Source organism: Panthera onca, chromosome D4 (genome assembly GCF_046562875.1).
Source record: "Panthera onca isolate mPanOnc1 chromosome D4, mPanOnc1 haplotype 2, whole genome shotgun sequence".
Lineage (NCBI taxonomy): Eukaryota > Metazoa > Chordata > Mammalia > Carnivora > Felidae > Panthera > Panthera onca.
The window spans coordinates 57,629,900-57,657,713 of NC_138351.1; the positions used below are offsets into that span (position 1 = coordinate 57,629,900).

Genomic DNA, 27,814 nt, shown 5'->3' on the forward strand with positions numbered 1-27,814 from the left:
ATTATCTGCCTGCTCTATGCCAGAATTTGTTCTAAGTGTTTTACATTTATTAACTCCATCTTTACATACCGGTTATCTTCATTTTAAAGGAAATGAGACTTGAGGCCCAGATTAACTAATTAACTTGCCCAACATTACATAGCTTATAAATGGAAATAGCTTGGGTTCCAACCTCTGTAGTCAGATTCTAGGACCAATTACAATGGCCTATCAAGCTAAATGTTTTCTTTATATAATCTTTTTTTCCTGCCTTTTTCTTTCCTGCCAGTCATTGCCTTTTTTTTTCTTTCCTTTTTATCAAAGTTACATCTGCATGTAGTTTAAAAAGCCAATCAGTAAACATTATAAATTTTGTTAGGACAAACATCAGTCTCCCCTCCGCCCCCCTCCCCCTTCCCATTAGAAGTTACTACTGTGTTTACTACTGCAAGCAAGGTATGGGAGAGGCTATTTATTTGCCTCACTCCCCTTCAGATCATTACTGCTTGCTTTTCTTAATGCTGTACTTTACCTTGGGGGTATAGGATGGCCAACATTTAGTGTATCTACAGTTGTAGAAGGGGATGCCATCCATGAGTTGCACTAGTTGCTCAGCTCTCCCAGTCTTTGGCTTTCCTGTCAAGAATTTCATCACCTTTTCCTTCTTAGCTTCATCTCTCTTCTAGTTCTCACTGCTTTGGTACAGGCTGCCATCCTCTCTAACCTGGAATGCTGCAACAGCCTTCTTACTGGTCAGCTCGCCTTCCTCTAGTTTATTCTCTACACTGTAGCCAGAATAAATTTTCTAAAATGTAAATCTGATTAAGCATTACCTGCTTGAAAGCCTTTGGGACAAAGCCTTATCTCCAGATTCCTAGCCTGGTTTACAACGCCCTTCATGGTTGTCCCTAGCTTTTTCCTCAACTTTTGTCATTTCCTCCCCGCACCCCCACCCCTTAAATTCTGATTATAATAAAACTACTAGTGATGTACTATTTTTTTCTTTCATCTTTGAGGATACATGTAAAGATATGAAGATAACTGTCAAATGTGCAGCGTAACTTCATGAAAACCAGCAAAGCCACACAACTATGTTTCCTAGGAAGAACAGGAATCAGGCCCTCAGAGTAGAGAGAACTTAGAGTTTGGGAACTAAAAAGTTGTTCAGGAATGAATGCAATTCTAATAAACAGGCTATCTTGTTACCCCTGTAGCCTCAGGAATTTGTCAGTATGGAGCAGAGACATAGTGTTTTGTTCTTCTCCTTGATTTGTTTTCCCCCCTAATTTGACGTTACTCTTTACTCTCAGACTTGTCTCTGGGAGTTACATTTCTTTCCCTTAGTAAGTTGCTGATGGATTTGGTCAGTCACTGCCCCTATAAATAATTTCCTTTTGGCAGAGATTTTCCTTCAGAACATTTGTTGAGCTGCTATGTAGCCTACTGATTGACTGCCTCTTGGGCCTGAGAATCACCCTTGATATAATCAAAGGGGGAAGGATGATGGCGTCAGGTTGTAGACACAGATACTTAAATATGTGAAGAATTGCAGTGGGCTGCTTTCCTTAGTTCAGGGCCAATGATAAGGTATTTATTTTAGCAAGGCATCCATAGCATAATAGATTTCTTTTTCATATGTGATTGGTAACTGGCTACATGTAGAGTTCCTTGATTGAAATATTTTGTCATTAGAAGAATATAGATAGGGGCACCTGGGTGACTCAGTTGTTAAGCATCCAACTCTTGATCTTGGCTCAGGTCATGATCTCAGGGTTTGTGGATTTGAGCCCTGCATCGGGCTCTGTGCTGACAGAGTGAAGCCTGCCTGGGATTTTGTCTGTTCGGCTCACACATGCTCTTTTGTGTGCACTCTCTTAAGATAAACTTAAAAAAAAAAAAAAAGATGTAGATAAATAGTGCCTTTTTTTTTTTTTAAGCACCACAGAGAACTTATTATTCCCAGATGAAGTCAATAAATAATTCTTCCTACTCCTGTCTGACACCAATCTTGTGAAGGGCAGTGAATCAAGCTCCCTGGTTGTTTCCCCAGGAGTTAGGAGCTGCCAGGCTGGGGCCTGTCTGGGTGTGGGTGTTGGGCAAGCCGGCTCAGCCTCCACTTCTTGCTCTTGGAGCTGGATCTCCATCCTAAGGAAGGCCTTGAGGTTCTCCTCAGCCTTGTGTTCCTCCAGGGTGGCCAGGGCCTGCTCCCCGCCATCCTGGTAGTGCTGCAGTAGTGTGGCCTCATACTCCACCCACACTCACTTGGGGGCAGCCACTCATGCAGCAGTTTGTGTGGGGCTTGAGCCCGAGGGGCGGAGGATACTGGGGTTCCAAGGGGCCCCCGCCAGGCAAGGAGGACTTGTGCTGCCTGGTGCCCTCTGCACCGGACTGAGAGCGCACCTCCACGTGGTCCTTCTCAAAGTCTCTGTGGCCTTCCCGGGCTTGGACCCAGGCACCGTGCCGGTAAAGAGTGCTGCTGCCTCCCAGAAGCCTTTAGCACCAGTCCCAGCTGGAGAGTCGCCATGGCCCCAGACGCCTGGCAGCGGAGGTCACCGCCCAGCCTCCCCCGCCAAGCTCCCGAGTAGCATCTCCCCCGCACCCCTCCGCTTTTTGTTTTTTTTTAAAGATTTTACTTTTAAGTTATCTCTGCACCCAATGTGGGGCTCGAACATAGAACCCTGAGATTAAGAGTCCTATCAATGTTCTACTGACTCTGCTAGCCAGGAGCCGCAGATGTTGCTTTTTACTAGAATATTTTTAGGTACCGAGCCTCTTTTTTTCCATTAATTTTATCTGATACCCTTGAGCTCTTTCAGGTTGCAAATTCAAGTCTTTTGTTCATCCGAAGAAAGTTTTCTTCTATATTTGAATATTTTGTTAAGTTCTTGTACCATCTTCAGGAACTCTAATTATCCATGTGTTAGAGCTCTGCTACTCTCTCTCCACCTGCCTCCCCTTTAAAAATTTTATTAATTTCAATTTTTTTCTTTTTCATTTTTGGAGAGTTTCTTAAGTTTCTCCTTTAAATCATCATTTAAGTTTTCTTCAAAGTTGAAGCTTCTCTTGCTACTTTTTTTCTCTCAGTACTTCTAATAAATTTTTATAATTTTTTCATGTTTAGGGGCACTTGGCTGGCTCTGTCAGTGGAGAATGCGATTCTGGAGCATGTGATTCTTGATCTCTCGGTGTAGGTTTGAGCCCGCATTGGGTGTAGAGATTACGTGTAAAAAAACAAAAAACAAAGACACATCCTTTTCTCATGTTTACCTCAATATGCTTATCTCCCTGAGCTTCCTTTTTATTTGCCTCTCAGAAATCTTTCTTAGTATTTTAGTCTTTTATTTTACCTTTTCTCTTTGGCTTCTGTGACTCCATTTTATTTTATATTTTTAAAGTTTGGTTGTTTATTTATTTAGAGCGCCAGCGGGGGAGGGGCAGAGAAAGAGAGAGGGAGAGGGTGAATCCGAATCCATGGAGCTCTAAGGGACCTGAGCTGAAATCTAGAATCAGGGGCTTAACTGACTGAGCCACCCAGGTGCCCCTCTGCGACTCCATTTAAAAAAAAAAACAAAAAAAAAAAAACTGCGAAATACTACCTAATTTTTTTTTTTTTTTGCAATACATAATTTCAAAAGTCTTTCTTTACCTTTAAATGCATGTTCTTAGGTTGTTTTAGAATCATTTCATGGTCTATTTTTGGGGGGGGGTATTCTTAAAAAACATTTAAATATTTTTTCCCCCCATGAATGATAAGATACTCATTCATATGTGGCTCCCCCCAGCCCCCAAACAGGGTGAGTGGCCATTTCTTAGATGACCTTGCTTTCCATTTCCTCTTAGATTTTGACATAGGGTCCTGATTGCCAGTTAAGTGATCCAGCAACCTCAAGGGAATGAGGAGGGAGGCTTGGCCACAAGTACATTTTTAGGGGAAAATTCTCTTTGTGTAGGATTTTATTTGTTTTTGGCAAAGTTGCTACGTCAGGTTCAGTTCTAATGTGACTGCCCTGCTGCCTTACATGTACTACAATAGTCTTGCTTTCTCCCGAAGAATGGATCTGCTTTGCTACACTGGAAAATGGTTTGCCATTTGTGCAACTAACTCTTTATGCCCCAGGTTTTTCAGTACGATTATTCTCAGATTCTGCCACGTTGATCTCCAGATGCTATACCTTACCTTAGGAGAGTCCCACTGGTTTAATAAAAATGTTCCTCCAACCCCAAACTCCTCTTTGGGCTCCTGTCCACAGCTCTTCTCAGATCCTTCTAGTTTGGTAGTTTCATGTGTGTGATATCTGTCAGGAATTCCAAAAAGCTTTAGACATTGTGTATCCTTCCCTAATTTCAATTTCCAGCGCAAGCTTTCCCCTGGTTTTGTGTGTCTTATTTCGGTAAGAATTTATCAGGGCCAAGCAGGAGTTAGATTTGCATTCTCTGTCTGTGGTCCCACAAAGTCCTAAAAAGTATCTTCTATGAAGAAACTTCCTTTTTTAACAAAGGGAGATCATCTTTTACTTAAGGACCAAATTTTGTTTTCCCTTATGAAAATGAATAGCTTAAAACATACTTGTAAAAAAAAAAATAATAAATTGTAAATGTGTGGTATACAGGAGAATGATTTAATATATGGTATTTAAAACATGATGATATTTTAGGGAACCATTAAAAATGATAGTTGTAAAGACCGAAATAAACATGGAAAAATATTTGCTATTTTGAGAGGAAAATAATTTTTCACTGTATAGTTTTCTTCTTAGAGTGTTCAACTTTGATACTTATAAAGGAGGGAAAGGAAAAAGGACATCTTGTCATGGCAGCTGAGTCAACTCCTATGGTCGGTTGGCTGAAGATGCCACAGTAGTGGAGTTTTATGTTCAAGTATTTGACAAATGTAAAAGTATAATCAGCAAAATATGCAAAATAATTGCAGGTATGTGTGTGTATATATATATACACACACACATATATATACATATATATATATATATATATATATATATATATATATATATATATATATATAAAATATGTACCATGGCACATTGAAAACAGTAGTGGGATTATATGATTCCTATCTTTCCATCCATTGATTTATTATTTATTTATTTATTTAGAGAGCAAACGAGAGTGGGCAGAGAGAGTGTGCATCCCAAGCAGGTTCTGCACCATTGGCGCAGAGCCCAACGTGGTCCTCGAACTCACAAACTGTGAGAACATGACCTGAGTCAAAATCAAGAGTCAGAACCTTAACCACTGAGCGACCCAGGTGCCCCTGATTCCTATCTTTTAAAATGTTAACTTTTAAATAAAAAGTAGATAGTGGTTATTATATTTAGAGTGGACACACTTTTTGAAAAATGCTAGATTCTGAAGCAAGAATGTCACAAATAGGGAACTCTACCTCGTGCTGCAAAACTTTAGAAATTGTTTCTTGAGTAGGACAGATTTGAACAAGGCAGGTTAGTCATTCCCTATGTCTCTGAGGAACCAGGTCACTGGATGCAGAGTCAGTGTGAATAGGATTATTTCCTGTAATCTCAAGGGTGCCAGTTGTAGATTTGATTCTTCAGCAAGGTCAGAAAAACTCAAGCTAAGGGTTTGGGAGTTACCCACGGTGTATCTTCTTTTATTTCTGCTTTTTATTTATAAGGAGCCTGGGGCTACATTCTCTCTTTAGCCCTGACTTCCAGGGTTTTCATGTTTTTGGAGTAGTAAAGAGCCTAAATACTCAGTTATGACTATTTCTTTACATCCTGCTTTTCTCCTGTTTTTTTTTTTTTTTTTTTTTTTAATACATAATAGTACTGTGAAATTAGATGATAAAAGGGGGTTGGAGACTTCGCAGTTTTGTCTGTGAGAATACTACTTAAAAATTAGTTTCATAATTAGATAAGTTTATCAATCAGGCCCTTTTTTTTTTTTTAACAATTTGAGGAAATAGTTGATAGTGTAGAGGCATGTACTGTTTTATTTTAAACATATTTAATGTTTTTCAAACTTTAAACCTTTCAAACTTCTAACTTAATATCTGTGTTTTAATAAGTGAACAATATGAAGATGTATAAGGATTTAAAAACTTGTAAAAATGTGATAACTTCACATCTGTCCCCATCTCATTTCCTGAGGTAACTTAACAGCCCACTTGGTGTGTATCTTTCCATACCTTTCTTCATATTCAATTTACAGCATATATACACATTTATTAGGGTTTTATTTCCTTTTTTATTTTTTTTAAAAAAAATTTTAATGTTTATTTATTTTTGAGACAGAGGGAGACAGAGTGTGAGTGGGGGAGGGGCAGAGAGGGAGGGAGATACAGAATCCGAAGCAGGCTCCAGGCTCTGAGCTGTCAGCACAGAGCCCAACGTGGGGCTTGAACCCACAAACCATGAGATCATGACCTGAGCCGAAGTCGTATGCTTAACCGACTGAGCCACCCAGGTGCTCCTCCTTTTTTAAATAAGTTTTTTTGAGATATAATTTACATACCATAGAATTCACCCACCTAAGTGTAGTGGTTTTTAGTATATTCAGAGTTGTGCAACCATCGTTCCATTCAGTTCTACATTATTACCCCAAAAGAAACCCCTTACCCATTAGCAGTTACTCTGCATTTTTTTCCCAACCTTTCCAGTCTTAGGCAACCACTAATCTACTCTTTTTCTTTATAGAAGTACTTTTCTAGACATTTTATATAAATGGAATTATACAATAACTTTTGTGGCTGGCTTCTTTCACTTAGCATAATGCTTTTGAAGTTTATTCAAGTTTTAGCTTTCATTAGTACTTTTATCCCTTTTATAGCTGGATAAGATTCTTTTGTTTGGGTACACCATTTTTATTTACCCATCCATCTATTAATAGATGTTTGGATTATTTCTACTTTTGGATTATTATGAGTAATGCTACTAAGAACATTCGTGTACAATTTTTGTATAGGTATATTTTTATTTATGTATTTATTTTTTAATGTTTATTTTTGAGAGAGTGAGGGAGGGGCAGAGAGTGAGAGAGAGAGACACAGAGTCCAAAGCAGGTTCCAGGCTCTGAGCTGTCAGCACAGAGCCTGACGTGGGGCCTGAACTCCTGAACCACGAGATCATGACCTGAGCCAAAGTCTGACACTTAATCGCCTGAGCCACCCAGGCTCCCCTAGGTATATTTTTAAAGTTGAGGTAAAATTCATATAAAAGTAACAATTTTAAATTATAGCTCAGTGTCATTTAGTAGATTTAAAATGTGGTGTGATTACCACCTCTAGTTTTCAAACTTTTTCATCATCCTAGAAAAACTCCATAATCATTAACTAATCACTCCCTCTCTCTCCATCTCCTGGTAACCACTAATCTGCTTTCTGTTTTTCTGGATTTTCTAATTTTGGATGTACTGTATCATGTAAAAGGAATCATACAATATGTAGTTCTTTGTGACTGGCTTCGTTCACTTAGTATAAGTTTTCAAGCTTTATCCATGTTATAACATTTATTTGTATTTCATTCTCTTTTATAGCTTTTTTATTTCTTTTTTACATCTGTATGGATGTATCCTATTTATCCATTTATTAGTTCATGGGCATTTTGGTTGGATATATATTTTTTAAATGTTTATTTTTGATAGCATGAGTGGGGAGGGGCAGAGAGAGAGGGGGACAGAGGATCTGAAGTAGGTAGGCTCTGTGCTGACAGCAGTGAGCTGATGTGGGGCTTGCTTGAACTCATAAACTGTGAGATTGTGACCCAAGGCAAAGTTGGATTCTCAACCAACTGAGCCACCTACGTGCCCTGTGAACTTTTTGTAAAAGGGTCTGTACCGTTCATTGTACATTTCCACCAGCAGTGAATGTGGGTTCCAATTTCTCTACATCCAAGCCAACAGGTATTAGGCTATTTTTATTTATTTTTTATTTTTTAATTGAAAAAAAAATTTTTTTTTAGTTTCCTTAGTGCTTATTCATTTTCGAGAGACAGAGTGCAAGCAGGGCTGGGGCAGAGAGAGAGGGAGACACGGAATCCGAAGCAGGCTCCAGGCTCTGAGCTGTCAGCACAGAGCCCAACGTGGGGCTCAAACTCACGAACCATGAGATCATGACCGGAGCCAAAGTCGGATGCTTAACCGACTGAGCCACCCAGGCACCCCAGGCTATTTTTAAATTTTACCCATCCCAGAGGGTGTGAAATGGTACCTCATTTGTGAATACTAATTTTGGTTTATATTTTTGTTTTGCTTTGATATACATTTCCTTAATGACTAATGACGTTGCACATCTTTCCGTGTGTTTATTGGTAATTTGTATATTTTCTCTGCAAAGGACCTGAATAGATACTTCTCCACATTTTTTTTATTTTTAAATTTTTAAAAAAATTTATTTATTTTGAGATAGAGAATCCCAAATAGGTTCTATGTTGTCAGCATGGGGCCTGATGTGGGGCTTGAACTCAAAGCGTGAAGTCATGGCCCGAGCCAAAATCAAGAGTCTCTTACTTAACCCACTGAACCACCCAGGCACCCCTGCACATTTTATTTTAATGTTTATTTTGAGAGAGAGAGAATATGCATGCATGCATGCGTGGGGGAGGAGCAGAGGGGGGGGGGGCAGAGAATCCCAAGCAGGCTCTGAGTTGTCAGCTCAGAGCCCAACTCGTGGCTCAATCCCATGAACCATGAGATCGTGACCTGAGCCAAAGTCAGATGCTCAACTGACTGAGCCACCCAGGTGCCCCTCCAAAGACTACTGTATGTATGAATCTGTTTATACAGTGTTCTTGAAATGACAAAATTGTGCTGATTGGGAACAGATAAGTGGTTGCCAGGGGTTACAGATTATGAAGGAGGGGGTAAGCATGACTATAATATAGAATCATGAGGGAGATGTTATGGTGATGGAATATTTCTTTATCTTGATTGCAGTGGTAGTTGTGTGTATCTACATATGTGATAAATAACGTAGAACAAACACACATAACACGTTGTGTTAATTTCCTGGTTTTGATATTGTGGTGTCATTATGTAAGATTATGTAAGATTTAACTATGGGGGGAACTGGGTGAAGGGTACATGGGACCCTTCTGTTGAATCTCTCTGTAAATCTGTAATTATTTCAAAGTAAAAAATTAACCCTATAGTAAATATTGTACTCAGTACTGAAACATTAAAAATAGTCATTTATGTGTATACACACATACACATATACAAAAACAAAGGAACATAACTCAGCCATAAAAAAAGGATCAGATCTTGCCATTTGCAGCAACATGGATAGACCTCTAAAGGGTATTCTAAGTGAAATAAGTCAGAGAAAGACAATGAAATGCCATATGATTTTACTTATAAGTGGGATCTAAAGATCAAACAAATGAATAAACAAAAAGCAGAAACAGACCCATAAATGCAGATTAAACTGATGATTGTTAGGTGGGGGAGGGGAGGAGATGGGCAAAATGGGTAAAGAGGAGTGGGTGGGAGATAGAGGCTTCTGATTTTGGAATGGGTGAGTTATAGGGGATTGAAAGATACAGCATAGGGAATATTGTCAGTAGTATTGTAATAGTATTGTATGGTGACAGATGGTAGCTATACTTGTGAACATATGGACATTAAAAAAAAATTTTTTTTTGAGAGAGAGTGTGTGCACAAGCAGGGCAGGGGGAGAGAGAATCTTAAGCAGGCGTCATGCCAGTGCATAGCCCGATGAAGGGCTCGATCTCATGACTGTGAGATCATGACCTGAGCTGAAATCAAGAGTTGGACACATAACCAACTGAGCCACCCAGGTGCCCCACATTTGGACTTGTTGAATCACTGTTGTACACCTGAAACTAATGTAACTGTGTGCCAACCATACTTCAATAAAAAATGAAAGAAATTAAAGCAGTTACTACAGTAAAACCTTGGATTGCAAGTAACTTGTTCTGTGAGTGTTGCACAAGATGAGTAAACATTTCTAAGAAATTGTAACTTGATGAACGAGCGATGTCTTATGAGTAGTATGTGATGCAGAATGTTACATGATCACAACTGAGCTAATGGTTCTTGAATTTGCTTTAACATATGAGTGCCTTGGATTACAAGCATATTTTCAGAACAAATTATGCTTGCAAACCAAGGTTTTACTCTATTTTAAAAATTCCCTTTTAAAATCAAACAGTTCAAGGATGCTAACTTTTAAAAAAAATTTTTTTTAAAAATGTTTATTTATTTTTGAGACAGAGAGGGACAGAGCATGAACAGGGGAGGGGCAGAGAGAGAGGGAGACACAGAATCTGAAACGGGCTCCAGGCTCTGAGCTGTGAGCACAGAGCCCGACGCGGGGCTCGAACTCACGGACCATGAGATCATGACCTGAGCCGAAGTCGGACGCTTAACCAACTGAGCCACCCAGACGCCCCCAAGGATGCTAACTTTTACTTAATTCAGTAGTTTATTGGAAGTCCTAGCATATGCCATAAGATGAAAAAAGAGTAAAAAGATTTTAGGTTTGGAAAGAATGGAAAAAAAATTATAATCAGATAATAATCAGATCATGTGATTTTCTATATAGAAAACTAGAGAATCTAGGCATAAAAACAAGGGTGTAACAGAATTATTGCATTTAAGATAACTTTTAAAGTTGCATTTCTATGTAGTACACATATCATTGGCAATAGCAAAAAGATGGTATGGTGAAATCTAACAAAAGATGTATGGGACCAAATTAAATTAATTTCATAGGAAATTAAAAACCAAGACATTAAAGAGAAGGGTATCCTGTTTTCAAATACAGGAAACCTAATTTTTTTTTCTGTGACACCCTCCAGCAACACCCTAAATATTTTTAAAGTATAAAGTTTTCTCATTTGATTTATAGATGTTAAATGTAGTTCTGATTATTCTTAACAGTGATTTTAGGAACTTGACATTTGCTTCTAGAATTTATAAAGGATTGGTTATCATCTGAAAACCTGTTTATGCAATAGTGATATTAAAAAATTAAAGGGAAAAAACCTTATGTCAATAGATGCACAAAAAGAGTAGCAAAACACTAAAGAAATAGGCAGGAGTCTCTTACCTGGTATCAAGATTTAAAAGATAACATTATAGCTATGTATATAGAAGTATGTGATACTTAAATATATATATGACAAGTAAAGTAAAAAATACGATGGAGGTTAAATTTAATATAGTATTCTAAGATTTAAAATAATAATAGCTGGGGCGCCTGGGTGGCTCAGTCGGTTAAGCGTCTGACTTCAGCTCAGGTCACGATCTCACGGTTTGTGAGTTCGAGCCCGGCGTTGGGCTCTGTGCTGACAGCTCAGAGCCTGGAGCCTGCTTTGGATTCCGTGTCTCCCTCTCTCTCTGCTCCTCCCCCACTCACACTCTGTCTCTCTCTTTCTCTCTCAAAAATAAACATACATTAAAAAAAAATTAAAAAAAATAATAGCTGAAACAATCTTTGTTACTCTCTAGGTATAAGTATCCAAATTCCAGAATAAATGAGTAAAACTAGGTCATCAGGATTTCTGAGGATTTTATTTTTCAAGTGACACCAGTACAGTTTGAGTTTTCTGTGAATTTCTGTTAGTGATTTTACTAAAATCTCATACATGTCATCAAAATATTTTAATTTACAAAAATAGGAGTTAATTTAAAAAATGGGAACTGAGGAGCGTCTGGGTGGTTCAGTTGGTTAACATAGGACTCATTTCAGATGTGGTCATGATCCTGGGGTGGTGGGATTGAGCCCTGCTTGGGGCTTTTTGCTTGGCTTGGGGCCTATTTAGGATTCTCTCTTTTTTCTCCCTCTTTCACTGTTCCTCTCCTACTTGTGCACGTGTGCTCTCTCTCAAAATAAATAAACATGAAAAGTTTATTTAAAAAAATAGGAACTGAAGTGAATGCTTTTTTACATTTCTGTGTTTTTTCACATCAGTTCTTTTATTTCCCCTTCCCCCTATTTATACAGAAACTCAACAGACAAAAATCTTCATTTTCCAGAACAGACATGATTTTTCACCTTCTATTTAAAAACTCTCAGGACTATAATAATTACTCTTTTTGGTCTAGGGACCCACAGATGAACACTGTCAGAGCCAAGTCTAGAGTCAAGATCTGGTTCCTTGTGCTTTTCCCAAATAACTGCATTGATTTTCCTCCATTAGCAGTTGCTGTTTTTGTTCCACTTCTGTAGGATTAACGTAATCTTTCAAGAGTTACTGCTGAAATGTTGGGAAACTCAGATTTTAGGTGCTATATCTTCAGGACACACACTTACAAAAACATGTTCCCATTATTATGATTTTTCTCAAGGGCCTATGTTTATTATTTCTAGGGCTAGAGTAGACCCTTGAATTAGCAATGATTCCATCCAGTTCCAAAGAGATACTTGCAAACACCACTGAGTAAACACCATTTAATTAGCTTATGTTAATAGAGCAAATAAACAAGACAAATCAGTAAAAACAGACTTGTAGATAGGAAAATCTAATGAGAACAACAATATTGATAAATTTAGGAAAAAGCAGTTTTATTAGCAGATGATCTTAAGCTGCATGGATTTCTCCTTGATATGCAAACTGTTTTGTGGATAGATGTGTGTTTTTCTGAAGAGCATATATGTAGCTTTTGTTAAATTATCAAAGGAGTCTTATTTTTAAAAGGTTAAGTATTTACAGTAATAGAGTGACAGTAGGGAAGGCATGTTGGCACAGTTTTAGTGAGGAGCAAGTGGTTATAAAAAAGGAAGAGAGGGATTCTATCTAGGAAAAACTGAAACGTGAACAACATGTACTTCATTTCTGGACTTGCTGGTATCCTCTTTCTTCCCTTATGTTGTCTTTCCAAAGGAGATTCAGAAAGATTTCCTTTTTTTTTTTTTTTTTTTTGAGATTTATTCTTAAATAGGAAAAGCTCTGGATTTAAGATACTATAATTCCTTATTATTATTTAATGTTTATTTATTTTTGAGAGAGACAGAGACAGAGCTTGAGTGGGGGAGGGGCAGAGAGAGAGGGAGACCCAGAATCCCAAGCAGGCTCCAGGCTCTGAGCTGTCAGTACAGAGCCCGACGTGGGGCTCGAACCCACGGACCATGAGATCATGACCTGAGCTGAAGTCGGACTCCCAACCGACTCAGCCACCCAGGCGCCCCTATAATTCCTTTGTTTTAGTTCTGTGTCCAACTAGCTTCAAGTACCTATACCCAAACTCTCAGAGATTTTAGCTAGCAGACTTTGCCTTGCATTGGAATTTGGAAATACTCAGATTTTAGGTGCTGTTATCTTCATGACAAACATGTAAAAAACATGCTTCTCTGATTACAATTTGTTTTTAATGTTTATTTTTAAGAGACAGAGCACAAGCAGGGGAGGGGCAGAGAGAGAGGGAGACACAAGATTCTGAGGCAGGCTCCAGGCTCTGAGCTGTCAGTACAGAGCCTGACACAGGGCTTGAACTCCTGATCTGTGAGATCATGACCTGAGCCGAAGTTGGATGCCCAACCAACTAAGCCACCTAGGCTCCCCTGATTATGATTTTTTTCATGCCTTTTTAATATAGTTTCTTAGGTCTCCTTCCTTCCTTCCTTCCTTCCTTCCTTCCTTCCTTCCTTCCTTTTTTTCTTTATTTTCTTTTATCTCTTTTCTCTCTACTTTTTTTTTTCTTGTTTATTTATTTTGAGAAAGAGAGAATCCCAAGCAGACTCCATCCACACTGTCAGCACAGAACCTGATGCAGGGCTTAAACTCATGAACCATGAGATCATGACCTGAGTCGAAATCAAGAGTCAGGTGCTTAACTGTCTGAACCACCCAGGCACCCCATCTTTTTTATCTATATTTTACCCATTTCTGAGGCGCCTGGGTGGCCCAGTTGGTTAAGCGTTGGACTTTGGCTCAGGACATGATTTTGCCATTCCTGGGTTCAAGCCCCCTACTGGGCTCTGTGCTGACAGCTCACAGCCTGGAGCCTGCTTTGAATTCTGTGTCTCCCTTTCTGCCCTTCCCCCACTCTCACTCTCTCTCTTTCTCTCAAAAATATTAAAAAAATTATTATTTTACCCATTTCCTTAGTCTCACTTCTACTTCTTTTGATGGTCTTTGATTAGTATCCCAGCCTTACTCATCAATCCTTTGTGGCACATTTCATCTAACACTGCATTTTGGTTTCTAGACTCACAGTGTATTATCTGTATGCTTGCATTTTTTTTTTTTTTCTTTTACCTTCCTTAGGGTATGGACTATGGTTTTCCTTTCTCTTCCTCTTGCTGCTGCTGTGGCATTCTGGTGAAATGGAAAGAACTAGAGTTATAGTCAGAAGATAGGAATCCTTTATCAAGCTCCATTACTTATTATGCATGTTATGTTGCCAACTGATTCTTAATCTTATCCAGCCACTGAAACTCTGCGCTTGACTTTTTCCTAATCTGTAAAATGGAACTAAAAAAGAAAATTAGCAAAACCCCCAACATCTTTAAACAGGAATGGTCCGTTGCAGTGCTCTAACACTACTGGACAATACTGTTGTCCTTTAGAACTTTACTGTCTTAGACATTCATGCCCTACTGGAATACCAACTTCTCTGCAGCTTTCTCTAACCAACCCTGCATCTTTGTTTTACTCCCTCAAGATTGAAATTGGGAGTATGTGATTACTGCATCTAGGTCTCCTCCCTTTGGCTTCTGTAGTGGGTCTTAGGTCCTGCCTCCCATCTCTCTCAGGATTCCTTCAGAAGAGGAAGAGTGTTTTGATACTAGGGAGCCCAAAAGACAAATAGCTACCTCATTCTTTTTTTTTTTTTCCTACCTCATTCATTTAATTCAGTTTTAGGCAGTTTCTTTCTTAATACCATTATTTTAATTTGTAATTCACTAATGACATATGATGTTGAACGTCTTGTCATGGGGTTACTTGCTGTCTGTATATCTTCTTGGGTGAAGTATTTGTCATGGTCTTTTGCCAATTTAAAATCAGGTACTGTGATTTCTTACTGTTGAGTTTTAGTGGTTCTTTGTGTATTTTGGATAATAGTCCTTTATGAGATATGTCTTTTGCAAATACTTTTTTCCAGTCTGTGGCGTATCTTTTCTTTGTTTTGACATGGTTTTTCACGGAGCAGTTTTTAATTTACTGAAGTCCAGCCTGTCACTTACTTCTTTCATGAAATGTGCCTTTGTGTTGTGTCTGAAAAGTCATAATCATATCCAAGGTCATCTGGGTTGTCTCCTATGTTATCTTCTAGTTTTCCATACAGATCTGTGATCCATTTTGAGTTAATTTTTGTGAAGGTCTGTCCCTAGATTTAAAAAAAAAATTTTTTTAATGTTTATTTATTTTTGAGACAGAGAGAGACAGAACATGAACAGGAGAGGGTCTGAGAGAGAGGGAGACACAGAATCTGAAACAGGCTCTGGGCTCCGAGCTGTCAGCACAGAGCCTGATGCTGGGCTCGAACCCACAGACCGCGAGATCATGACCTGGGCCGAAGTCAGACGCTCAACCAACTGAGCCACCCAGGAGCCCCTTAATGTTTAGAGAGAGAAAGAGCACAAGTTGGGGAGGGGCAAAGAGAGAAAGGGAGACACAGAATCAGAAGCAGGCTCCAGGCTCTGAGCTGTCAGCTCAGAGCCTGGCATGAGGCTTGAACTCATGAACTGCAAGACCATGACCTGAGCTGAAGTGGGAAGCTTAACCAACTGAGCCTCGCAGGCGCCCCTAGAATTTTTTTTTTTTTTTTTTTTTGGATGTACGTGTCCATTTGTTACAGCATCATTTGTTGAAAAGGCTGTTGTTGCTCCATTGTATTGCCTTTGCTTCTCTGTCAAAGATGAGTTGACTTGGGCACCTGGCTAGCTAAGTTGGTGGAGTATGCGATTCTTGAGCTTGTAAGTTTGAGCCTCACATTGGGTGTAGAGGTTGCTTAAAAATAAAATGAAAAAAAAAAAAAAGATGACTATATTTATGTGGGTCTATTTCTGGTGTCTGTCCTGTTCTATTGATCTATTTGTCTATTCTTTCACTAAAACCATACTGTCTGGATTACTATTAGCTTTATACTAAGTCTTGAAAGTTGGATAGTATCAGTCTTGAACTTCAATATAGATTTGGCTGTTCTGGGTCTTCTGGCTTTCCATAGAAACTTCATAATCAGTTTTTCCATATCTACAAGATAACTTGCTGGGATTTTGATTAGGATTATATTGAATCTGTAGGTCAAGTTGGAAAGAACTGACATCTTGATGATATTGAGGCTTTATATCCATGAGTATGGATTATTTCTCTAATTACTTCTGCTTTAATATCTTTGATCAGAGTTGGGTAGTTTCCCTCATACAGATCTTGTACTTCTTTTGTTAGATTTATACCTAAGTACTTAATTTTTTTTGGGTGCTAATGTAAATGAAAATGTATGTGTGTGTGTGTGTGTGTGTGTGTGTGTGTGTGTGTTTTAATTTATTAATTTTTAAGAAGGCTCTAAACCCAATGTGGATCTTAAACTCACGACCCCAAGATCAACAGTTGCTTGCTCTACAGACTAAGCCAGCCCCTTTTGTACAGTTCTAGGTTGTTCAAATAATACTTTATATGTATATATTTTTTTCTATTTAAAATTATTTTTTAATTATTTATTAACATTTATTTATTATTGAGAGACAGCATTAGCATGGGAGGGGCAGAGAGAGGGGGAGACACAGAATCCCAAGCAGGCTTCAGGCTCTGAACTGTCATCACAGAGCATGACACGGGGCTCGAACTCACAAACTGCAAGATCATGACCTGAGCCAACGTCAGATGCTTAACTAACTGAGCCACTTAGGTGCCCCTATTTTTTATTTTTTAAGTAAACTCTGTACTGCTCACGGGGCTCAAACTCATGACCCCAAGATTAAGCGTCACATGTTCCTACTGACAGAGGAACCTCCTTTGCTTTCCTCCCTTATGTATGGAGGAACCTCTGTACTTTTTTCCAGAGTGGCTGCACCAGTTTGCATTCCCACCAGCAATGCAAAAGAGATCCTCTTTCTCCACATCCTCACCAACATCTGTTGTTGCCTGAGTTGTTTATGTTAGCCCTTCTGATGGGTGTGAGGTGGTATCTCGCTGTGGTTTTGAATTGTATTTTCCTGATGATGATTGGTATTGAGCATTTTTTCATCTGTTGGTTTGCCATCTGGATGTCTTCTTTGGAGAAGTGTCTGTTCATGTCTTTTGCCCAGTTCTTCACTGGATTATTTGTTTTTTGGGTGTTGAGTTTGATAAGTTCTTTACAGATTTTGGATACTAACCCTTCATCTGATATGTCATTTGCAAATATCTTTTCCCATTCTGTCAGTTGCCTTTTAGTTTTGCTGATTGTTTCCTTCACTGTGCACAAGCTTTTGATTTTGATGAGGTCCCAATAGTTCATTTTTGCTTTTGTTTCCTTTGCCTCTGGAGAGGTGTTGAGTAAGAAGTTGCTGCAGCTGAGGTCAAAGAGGTTTTTGCCTGCTTTCTCCTCGAGGATTTTGATGACTTCCCGTCTTACGTTGAGGTCTTTCATCCATTTTGAGTTTATTTTTGTGTATGGTGTAAGAAAGTGGTCCAGGTTCATTTTTCTGCATGTCGCTGTCCAGTTTTCCCAGCACACTTGCTAAAGAGACTGTCTTTATTCCATTGGATATTCTTTCCTGCTTTGTCAAAGATTAGTTGGCCATACGTTTGTGGGTCCATTTCTGGGTTCTCTATTCTGTTCCATTGATCTGAGTATATGTTTTTGTGCCAACTACATGTACAATTTTAAGTGTTGATATGTTTTGAGAGAGAAAGAGAGAGTGTGCATGTGCTCTCAAGTAGGGGAGGGGCAGATGGAGAGAGAGAATCCCAAGCAGGCTCCACACTGTCATCACAGAACCTGATGTGTGGGGTACAATCCCATGAACCCAGAGATCACTACCTGAGCCAAAACTAAGAATCAGATGCCCAACCTATTTAGCCGCCCAGGTGCCCCCTACATGTACAATTTTATTTATTTACTTATTAAAAAAATTTTTTTTTAAATGTTTGCTTATTTTTGAGAGAGGTAGAATGCAAGCAGGGGAATGGCAGAGAGAGACACAGAATCCAAAGCAGGCTCCAGGCTGTGAGCTGTCAGTACAGAGCTTGACTTGGGGCCCCAACTCACGAACCATTAGTGACCCGAGCCAAAGGCGGAAGCTTAACCGACTGAGCCACCCAGATGCGCCCCTACATGTACAATTTTAAATGTGGATTCTTGATTTCTTAATACTGTGTTTTGAGATTTCTTCTTAGTCATTTATTAGTCTTACACATGTTTTGCAAGTATTTCCTCCTAATCTGTGGCTTGCCTTTTTGACAGTGACTTTTGAGGAATACGTTTCAAATTTTAAGTCTAGTCCATCCATTTTTTTTTAATGCTTTTAAACTTAATGCTTTTTGTATTCAAGAAATTTTTGACAATCCCAAGATTGCTAAGATTTTGTTTTCTCCTAGAGGTTTTATAGTTTTAGCTCTTCCATTTAGTTCTATTCCTGATTCATTTCAAGTTAAGTTTTGCATGTGGTGTAAGGTAAGGACAATATATATTGTTTTATTCATATATTTCATATATATTTCCATTTTACTTCATTGATCTCTATTTTTATGCCAGTGCTACACTATCTTGATTACTGTAGCTTTACAGTAAGTCTTAGATTAAATGAAACTGTTAAAAAAATGATTGGGAAGAGGAATTGATGTAGACTACAAGGGGCAGTCCAGTGGGAGACACTTTGATTCAGTAAAAATAGATTTTAGCATTAAGTGCTGCCTGAGAATGGAGAGGGTCTTGTAAAGAGATACTGGATCACCCATGTCTTGGAAAATATTAAGGAGTGCTAGGATGTCAGCTAAGGTTGAAGCTTTCAGTTGTAATGTAGAACAAGGAGAGTGGCAGATCTGTACCCTCAAGTATCCTTTCCAGGCACTGTCTTGAGATTTCCTTTTATTCTCCTCCCATCCCTATGCACTTAGTCCTAATCATCATTGATAGAAAAATGTTGGTGCTTACTGGAACTTAGCAGATTTCCTCCATGTGTGTGGTCTTTGACCTTTCCTAGAAGTTGGCATGCTGCAATCCTAATGTGGGATACTTTATTTTGCAGTTCTGCACTGATGTTTTGTAAACAGCTCTTTGTGATCATTTGGATGGGAGCTTCTCTTGTTATCTGTTTATTCCCAGCAAGAAATTACTTCTCACCCTTGTTTAAAGTCTCTTGTCCAGGGGTGCCTGAGTGGTTCAGTCGGTTAATCGACCGACTTCAGCTCAGGTCATGATCGCACGGTCTGTGGGTTCGAGCCCTGCATCGGGCTCTGTGCTGACAGCTCAGAGCCTGGAGCCTGCTTCAGATTCTGTGTCTCCCTCTCTCTCTGACCCTCCCTCGTTCATGCTTTGTCTCTCTCTGTCTCAAAAATAAATAAACGTTAAAAAAAAAATAAAGTCTCCTGTCCAAATCTAGCTTCTTGAGCTCTTCTTTAGGCATGAATGGAATGGAGGGAGTTTGTGTGATGGGCTTTAAATAAGAAACCTCTATAACTTAAACCTTAGATATGTCACATGAAACTGGTTGCCTGCCATAGGAGTAATTTAGTTTACCTCTTTGTCAAGAGACTGTAAGAGATTTCTGCATTGAGGATGGGATTAGATTGGATGACTTTTTGTTTGTTTGTTTTGATGGTGGGAAAGTTTATTTATTTATTTTTCAATATATGAAATTTATTGTCAAATTGGTTTCCATACAACACTCAGTGCTCATCCCAAAAGGTGCCCTCCTCAATACCCATCACCCACCGTTCCCTCCCTCCCACCCCCCATCAACCCTCAGTTTGTTCTCAGTTTTTAAGAGTCTCTTATGCTTTGGCTCTCTCCCACTCTAACCTCTTTTTTTTTTTCCCTTCCCCTCCCCCATGGGTTTCTGTTAAGTTTCTCAGGATCCACATAAGAGTGAAACCATATGGTATCTGTCTTTCTCTGTATGGCTTATTTCACTTAGCATAACACTCTCCAGTTCCATCCACGTTGCTACAAAGGGCCATATTTCATTCTTATTGCCACGTAGTACTCCATTGTGTATATAAACCACAATTTCTTTATCCATTCATCAGTTGATGGACATTTAGGCTCTTTCCATAATTTGGCTATTGTTGAGAGTGCTGCTATAAACATTGGGGTACAAGTGCCCCTATGCATCAGTACTCCTGTACCCCTTGGGTAAATTCCTAGCAGTGCTATTGCTGGGTCATAGGGTAGGTCTATTTTTAATTTTCTGAGGAACCTCCACACTGTTTTCCAGAGTGGCTGCACCAATTTGCATTCCCACCAACAGTGCAAGAGGGTTCCCATTTCTCCACATCCTCTCCAGCATCTATAGTCTCCTGATTTGTTCATTTTGGCCACTCTGACTGGCGTGAGGTGGTATCTGAGTGTGGTTTTGATTTGTATTTCCCTGATGAGAGGCGACGTTGAGCATCTTTTCATGGGCCTGTTGGCCATCCGGATGTCTTCTTTAGAGAAGTGTCTATTCATGTTTTCTGCCCATTTCTTCACTGGGTTATTTGTTTTTTGGGTGTGGAGTTTGGTGAGCTCTTTATAGATTTTGGATCCTAGCCCTTTGTCCGATATGTCATTTGCAAATATCTTTTCCCATTCCATTGGTTGCCTTTTAGTTTTGTTGGTTGTTTCCTTTGCTATGCAGGAGCTTTTTATCTTCATAAGGTCCCAGTAATTCACTTTTGCTTTTAATTCCCTTGCCTTTGGGGATGTGTCAAGTAAGAAATTGCTACAGCTGAGGTCAGAGAGGTCTTTTCCTGCTTTCTCCTCTAGGGTTTTGATGGTTTCCTGTCTCACATTCAGGTCCTTCATCCATTTTGAGTTTATTTTTGTGAATGGTGTGAGAAAGTGGTCTAGTTTCAATCTTCTGCATGTTGCTGTCCAGTTCTCCCAGCACCATTTGTTAAAGAGACTCTTTTTTTCCATTGGATGTTCTTTCCTGCTTTGTCAAAGATTAGTTGGCCATACGTTTGTGGGTCTAGTTCTGGGGTTTCTATTCTATTCCATTGGTCTATGTGTCTGTTTTTGTGCCAATACCATGCTGTCTTGATGATGACAGCTTTGTAGTAGAGGCTAAAGTCTGGGATTGTGATGCCTCCTGCTTTGGTTTTCTTCTTCAAAATTACTTTGGCTATCGGGGCCTTTTGTGGTTCCATATGAATTTTAGGATTGCTTGTTCTAGCTTCGAGAAGAATGCTAGTGCAATTTTGATTGGGATTGCATTGAATGTGTAGATAGCTTTGGGTAGTATTGACATTTTGACAATATTTATTTTTCCAATCCATGAGCATGGAATGTTTTTCCATTTCTTTATATCTTCTTCAATTTCCTTCATAAGCTTTCTATAGTTTTCAGCATACAGATCTTTTACATCTTTGGTTAGATTTATTCCTAGGTATTTTATGCTTCTTGGTGCAATTGTGAATGGGATCAGTTTATTTGTCTTTCTGTTGCTTCATTATTAGTGTATAAGAATGCAACTGATTTCTGTACATTGATTTTGTATCCTGCAACTTTGCTGAATTCATGTATCAGTCTAGCAGACTTTTGGTGGAGTCTATCGGATTTTCCATGTATAATATCATGTCATCTGCAAAAAGTGAAAGCTTGACTTCATCTTTGCCAATTTGGATGCCTTTGATTTCCTTTTGTTGTCTGATTGCCGATGCTAGCACTTCCAACACTATGTTAAACAACAAGTGAGAGTGGACATCCCTGTCATATTCCTGATCTCAGGGAAAAAGCTCTCAGTTTTTCCCCATTGAGGATGATGTTAGATGTGGGCTTTTCATAAATGGCTTTTATGATGTTTAAGTATGTTCCTTCTATCCCGACTTTCTCGAGGGTTTTTATTAAAAAAGTTTGCTGAATTTTGTCAAATGCCTTTTCTGCATCGATTGACAGGATCATATGGTTCTTTTCTTTTATTAATGTGATGTATCACGTTGATTGATTTGTGAATGTTGAACCAGCGCTGCATCCCAGGAATGAATCCCACTTGATCATGGTGAATAATTCTTTTTATATGCTGTTGAATTCTATTTGCTAGTAGCTTATTGAGAGTTTTTGCATCCATATTCATCAGAGATATTGGCCTGTAGTTCTCTTTTTTTGCTGGGTCTCTTTCTGGTTTAGGAATCAAAGTAATACTGGCTTCAAAAAATGAGTCTGGAAGTTTTCCTTCCCTTTCTATTTTTTGGAATAGCTTGAGAAGGATAGGTATTATCTCTGCTTTAAACGTCTGGTAGAACTTCCTTGCGAAGCCATCTGGTCCTGGACTCTTATTTGTTGGGAGATTTTTGATAACTGATTCAATTTCTTCACTGGTTATGGGTCTGTTCAAGCTTTCTATTTCCTCCTGATTGAGTTTTAGAAGAGTGTGGGTGTTTAGGAATTTGTCCATTTCTTCCAGGTTGTCCAGTTTGTTGGCATATAATTTTTCATAGTATTCCCTGATAATTGTTTGTATCTTTGAGGGATTGGTTGTAATAATTCCATTTTCATTCATGATTTTATCTATTTGGGTCATCTTCCTTTTCTTTTTGAGAAGCCTGGCTAGAGGCTTATCAATTTTTTTTATTTTTTCAAAAAACCAACTCTGGGCTTCATTGATCTGCTCTACAGTTTTTTTAGATTCTATATTGTTTATTTCTGTTCTGGTCTTTATTATTTCTCTTCTTCTGCTGGGTTTGGGGTGTCTTTACTGTTCTATTTCCTTTAGGTGTGCTGTTAGATTTTATATTTGGGCTTTTTCTTGTTTCTTGAGATAGGCCTGGATTGCAATGTATTTTCCTCTCAGGACTGCCTTCGCTGCATCCCAAAGCGTTAGGATTGTTGTATTTTCATTCTCGTTTGTTTCCATATATTGTTTAATTTCTTCTCTAATTGCCTGGTTGACCCACTCATTCTTTAGTAGGGTGTTCTTTAACCTCCATGCTTTTGGAGGTTTTCCAGACTTTTTCCTGTGGTTGATTTCAAGCTTCATCGCATTGTGGTCTGAAAGTATGCATGGTATGATCTCAATTCTTATACACTTATGAAGGGCTGTTTTGTGACCCAGTATGTGATCTATCTTGGAGAATGTTCCATGTGCACTCGAGAAGAAAGTATATTTTGTTGCTTTGGGATGCAGAGTTCTAAATATATCTGTCAAGTCCATCTGATCCAATGTATCATTCAGGGCCCTTGTTTCTTTATTGACCATGTGTCTAGATGATCTATCCATTTCTTTTTCTTTTTCTTTTTTTTATTTTATTTTTTATTAAAAAAAAATTTTTTTTTAACGTTTTTATTTGTTTTTGAGACAGAGAGAGACAGAGCATGAATGGGGGAGGGGCAGAGAGAGAGGGAGACACAGAATCAGAAGCAGGCTCCAGGCTCTGAGCCATCAGCCCAGATCCCGATGCAGGGCTCAAACTCACAGACTGTGAGATCGTGACCTGAGCCGAAGTTGGACACTTAACCGACTGAGCCACCCAGGCGCCCGATGATCTATCCATTTCTGTAAGTGGGGTGTTAAAGTCCCCTGCAATTACCACATTCTTACCAATAACGTTGCTTGTGTTTGTGAGTAATTGTTTTATATATTTGGGGGCTCCCGTATTCGGCACATAGACATTTATAATTGTTAGCTCTTCCTGATGGATAGACCCTGTAATTATTGTATAATGCCCTTCTTCCTCTCTTGTTACAGCCTTTAATTTAAAGTCTAGTTTGTCTAATATAAGTATGGCTACTCCAGCTTTCTTTTGACTTCCAGTAGCATGATAAATAGTTCTCCATCCCCTCACTTTCAATCTGAAGGTATCCTCAGGTCTAAAATGAGTCTCTTGTAGACAGCAAATAGATGGGTCTTGTTTTTTTATCCATTCTGATACCCTATGTCTTTTGGTTGGCGCATTTAGTCCATTTACATTCAGTGTTATTATAGAAAGATACGGGTTTAGAGTCATTGTGATGTCTGTAGGTTTCATGCTTGTAGCGATGTCTCTGGTACTTTGTCTCACAGGATCTCCCTTAGGATCTCTTGTAGGGCTGGTTTCGTGGTGACGAATTCCTTCAGTTTTTGTTTGTTTGGGAAAACCTTTATCTCTCCTTCTATTCTAAATGACAGACTTGCTGGATAAAGCATTCTCGGCTGCCTATTTTTTTTGTTCATCACATTGAAGATATCCTGCCATTCCTTTCTGGCCTGCCACGTTTCAGTAGAGAGATCGGTCAGGAGTCTTATAGGTCTCCCTTTATATGTTAGAGCGTGTTTATCCCTAGCTGCTTTCAGAATTTTCTCTTTATCCTTGTATTTTGCCAGTTTCACTATGATATGTCGTGCAGAAGATCGATTCAAGTTACGTCTGAAGGGAGTTCTCTGTGCCTCTTGGATTTCAATGCCTTTTTCCTTCCCCAGTTCAGGGAAGTTCTCAACTATTATTTCTTCAAGTATACCTTCAGCACCTTTCCTTCTCTCTTCCTCCTCTGGAATACCAATATGCGTAGATTATTTCTCTTTAGTGCATCACTTAGTTCTCTAATTTTCCCCTCATACTCCTGGATTTTTTAATCTTTTTCTCAGCTTCCTCTTTTTCCATAATTGTATCTTCTAGTTCACCTATTCTCTCCTCTGCCTCTTCAATCCGAGCCGTGGTCGTCTCCATTTTATTTTGCAGTTCATTGATAGCATTTTTTAGCTCCTCCTGACTGTTCCTTAATCCCTTGATCTCTGTAGCAATAGATTCTCTGCTGTCCTCTATACTGTTTTCAAGCCCAGCGATTAATTTTATGACTATTATTCTCAATTCACTTTCTTTTATATTGTTTAAATCCTTTTTGATCAGTTCATTAGCTGTTGTTATTTCCTGGAGTTTCTTTTGAGGGGAATTCTTCCGTTTAGTCATTTTGGATAGTCCCTGGAGTGGTGCGGAACTGCAGGGCACTTCCCCTGTGCTGTCTTGAATAATTTGCATTGGTGGGCGGGGCCACAATCAGACCTGATGTCTGCCCCCAGCCCACCGCTGGGGCCACAGTCAGACTGGTGTGTACCTTCTCTTCCCCTCTCCTAGGGGCGGGATTCACTGTGGGGTGGCGTGGCTCGTCTGGGCTACTTGCACACTGCCAGGCTTGTGGTGCTGGGGATCTGGCGTATTCGCTGGGGTGGATCGGCAAGGTGCACAGGGGCGGGAGGGGCAGGCTCAGCTCGCTTTTCCTTCAGTGATCTGCTTTGGGAGGGGCCCTGCGGCACCAGGAGGGAGTCAGACCCGCCAGAGGGATGGATCCGCAGAAGCACAGCGTTGGGTGTTTGTGCGGTGCAAGCAAGTTCCCTGGCAGGAACTGGTTCCCTTTGGGATTTTGGCTGGGGGATGTGCAAAGGAGATGGCGCTGGTGAGTGCCTTTGTTTCCCACCAAACTGCGGTCTGTTGTCCGGTGCTCAACAACTCTCTCTCCCGTTGTCCTCCAGCCCTCCCGTTCTCTGAGCAGAGCTGTTAACTTATAACCTTCCAGATGTTAAGTCTTGCTTGGTGTTGGAACACACTCCGTCTGGCCCCTCCACTTTTGCAAGCCAGACTCGGGGCCTCTGCTTGGCCAGCGGCCTGCCCCTCCACCCCGGCTCCCTCCCGCCATTCCATGTAGTGTGCACAGCCTCTCCTCCCTTCCTACCCTCTTCTGTGGGCCTCTCGTCTGCGCTTGGCTCCAGAGAAACCGTTCTGCTAAGTCTTCTGGTGGTTTTCTGGGTTATTTAGGCAGGTGTAGGTGGAATCTAAGTGATCAGCAGGACCTGGTGAGCCCAGCGTCCTCTTACGCCGTCATCTTCCCTCAATCCTAGATTGGATGACTTTTAAAGGTCCTTGTAACTCTCTGCCTTCAAGCTTTGGTCAGCAGTCCCAGGTTCTTTTCTCTTAGACTTAGAGTTACAAATCTAGTTCTGACTCTAACTTTGGCATATAGTAGGTGCTCAAGAAACATTGGTTCAGTAAATGACTTTGCAGAAAGTCTTCATGGTGTCTTCTTTTTTTCTCTTGCAGTTAAAAGAGCCAAATTCCAGGGTTCACCAGGTAAGGCCAGCCTTTAATTATTATGTCTTTTCCTTTCATACTTTCTCTCATTTAAAAGCAATCTTTTAAACAATCATTAATTGCATTTAATTCATTGATTAGACTAAGAAAATAATTTAAATTATTAACAATCAATATGGAGAGATGTTGGTCAAGGGGTACAAAGTTTCAGTTATGCAAGATGAATAATTTCTGGAGATTTAATGTACAATATCAGTGTGTTCATAATTAACGAGTGCTATATACTTGAAATTTGCTAAGAGGATAGATCTCAAGTTGTTATTGATCATATACACATTTGAAAATTGTGATTATGTGAGATGTGATGAATATATTAATCGGCTTGATTATGATGATTATTTCACAATGTATATGTATATCAAATCATCAAGTTGTACACTTTAAATACATACAATTTTAAGTTGCCAATTATACCTCAGTAAAGCTGGAACAAAAATCAGTGCTGTTGTAAAACTTTAAAGAGATCTGTCTGTATACCTATTTAGTGAAAACTTAGTCCCCATATCTCTTGGCCAACTCAGTTCTACTTCTCAGTAGTAATTATTTGGAGGTTTGTGTATACCTTTTCAGATTTTTTTGTGTGTATATGCATGTTTAAATAAATAGATTAACTTTGTGCAACCTGTTTTTATTCAAACAACACATCATGAAAATAAGTTGTTTAGAATTTTGTTGTAAATTTGTACCTGAGTTTCCTGATTGATGAATATTTAGTTGTTTCCAGTTTTTGCTATTATAAGCAATACATATTTTTGTGCATATATCAGTGTCTGCTTTTGCAAATGTATCTGTATGCTAGAGTCCAGAAGCAGAGAATTGCTAGGCTGGAGGTATGCATTTTTTAAAAATTTGGTAGCTGCTGCCAAATTTCACTTAATGAAAGTTTTGGGGAGATTATACTCAGACCAAAAGTATATAAGCATTTATCCAAATCCTTACAAAGATTCAGTATATGGAACTTTTTAATCTTTGCCCATCAGAAGGTGAGAATAGTATTTACATGTTTTAATATACATTCCCTTAATTGTGAATGCTAAGTTAGAGGGACTTAATGCTGGTTGCTGCTGGGGAAAATGGAAGGTACTGGGGATTACTGGGAAAAAATTCATGACTGGGAACCCATGGGAATCTGAAAAGCCAAACCTTGGGTACAACAGGAACTGAAAGAGTCTCTGAGCCTACTCCAGTCTCCACTAGCTAAATCTCTTTTCTTTCTGAGAATCTGTTCTGTTTTCCTTTCTCTTCTACCTGTCTTTCTATGCTTACCTTGTTTGCACACAGCCCATAATGGTTGCTCCAGTGGAATATATATGCATCTCCGACAACCATCAGTTGTCACTATTTCTTTGTTTTCCCTATTTAAAATCGTTTGAGAGGGAATTGGATTGTTTTCAGTTTTTTGCCAGTTCATGGATTGACTGTTTTTGAGTGGCATCTAAACCTGCTCTGATCAGCTATGATTGGATGTGGGGAGTAGAATACAGAATCATATGATAGAAAACATAGCTCAGTGGTCCACGACACTGCTACTGGATATGTATGGGATTCTCTTATGTGGGTGGGCTTGCATCCTCATAATAAAGTATAATTCTGGTGAACTTTCCATATCTAAGTATAGAACTATATGATTTTATAATGATTTCATAAGGATTTAATAGTAGTCATAATTAAACTTTTTTAAATTAATGTTTATTTATTTTGAGAGAGAGGGA

General features: G+C 39.2%; 1 protein-coding gene and 1 pseudogene across 8 annotated transcripts in view; one reads left to right on the forward strand and one right to left on the reverse strand.

Moving 5' to 3' along the window:
- UNC13B (unc-13 homolog B) overlaps nucleotides 1–27,814 on the forward strand; it is a 253,576-nt gene that overhangs the window by 50,180 nt on the left and 175,582 nt on the right. For all 8 annotated transcript variants that reach the window (XM_081790906.1, XM_078436710.2, XM_060609385.3 and 5 more), the window contains one exon: nucleotides 26,052–26,081. In XM_081790906.1, the coding sequence (XP_081647032.1) occupies nucleotides 26,052–26,081 (30 nt within the window). The remainder of the gene's footprint in view (nucleotides 1–26,051; nucleotides 26,082–27,814) is intronic.
- Nucleotides 662–25,836, reverse strand: LOC132663831 (oxidoreductase-like domain-containing protein 1; annotated as a pseudogene).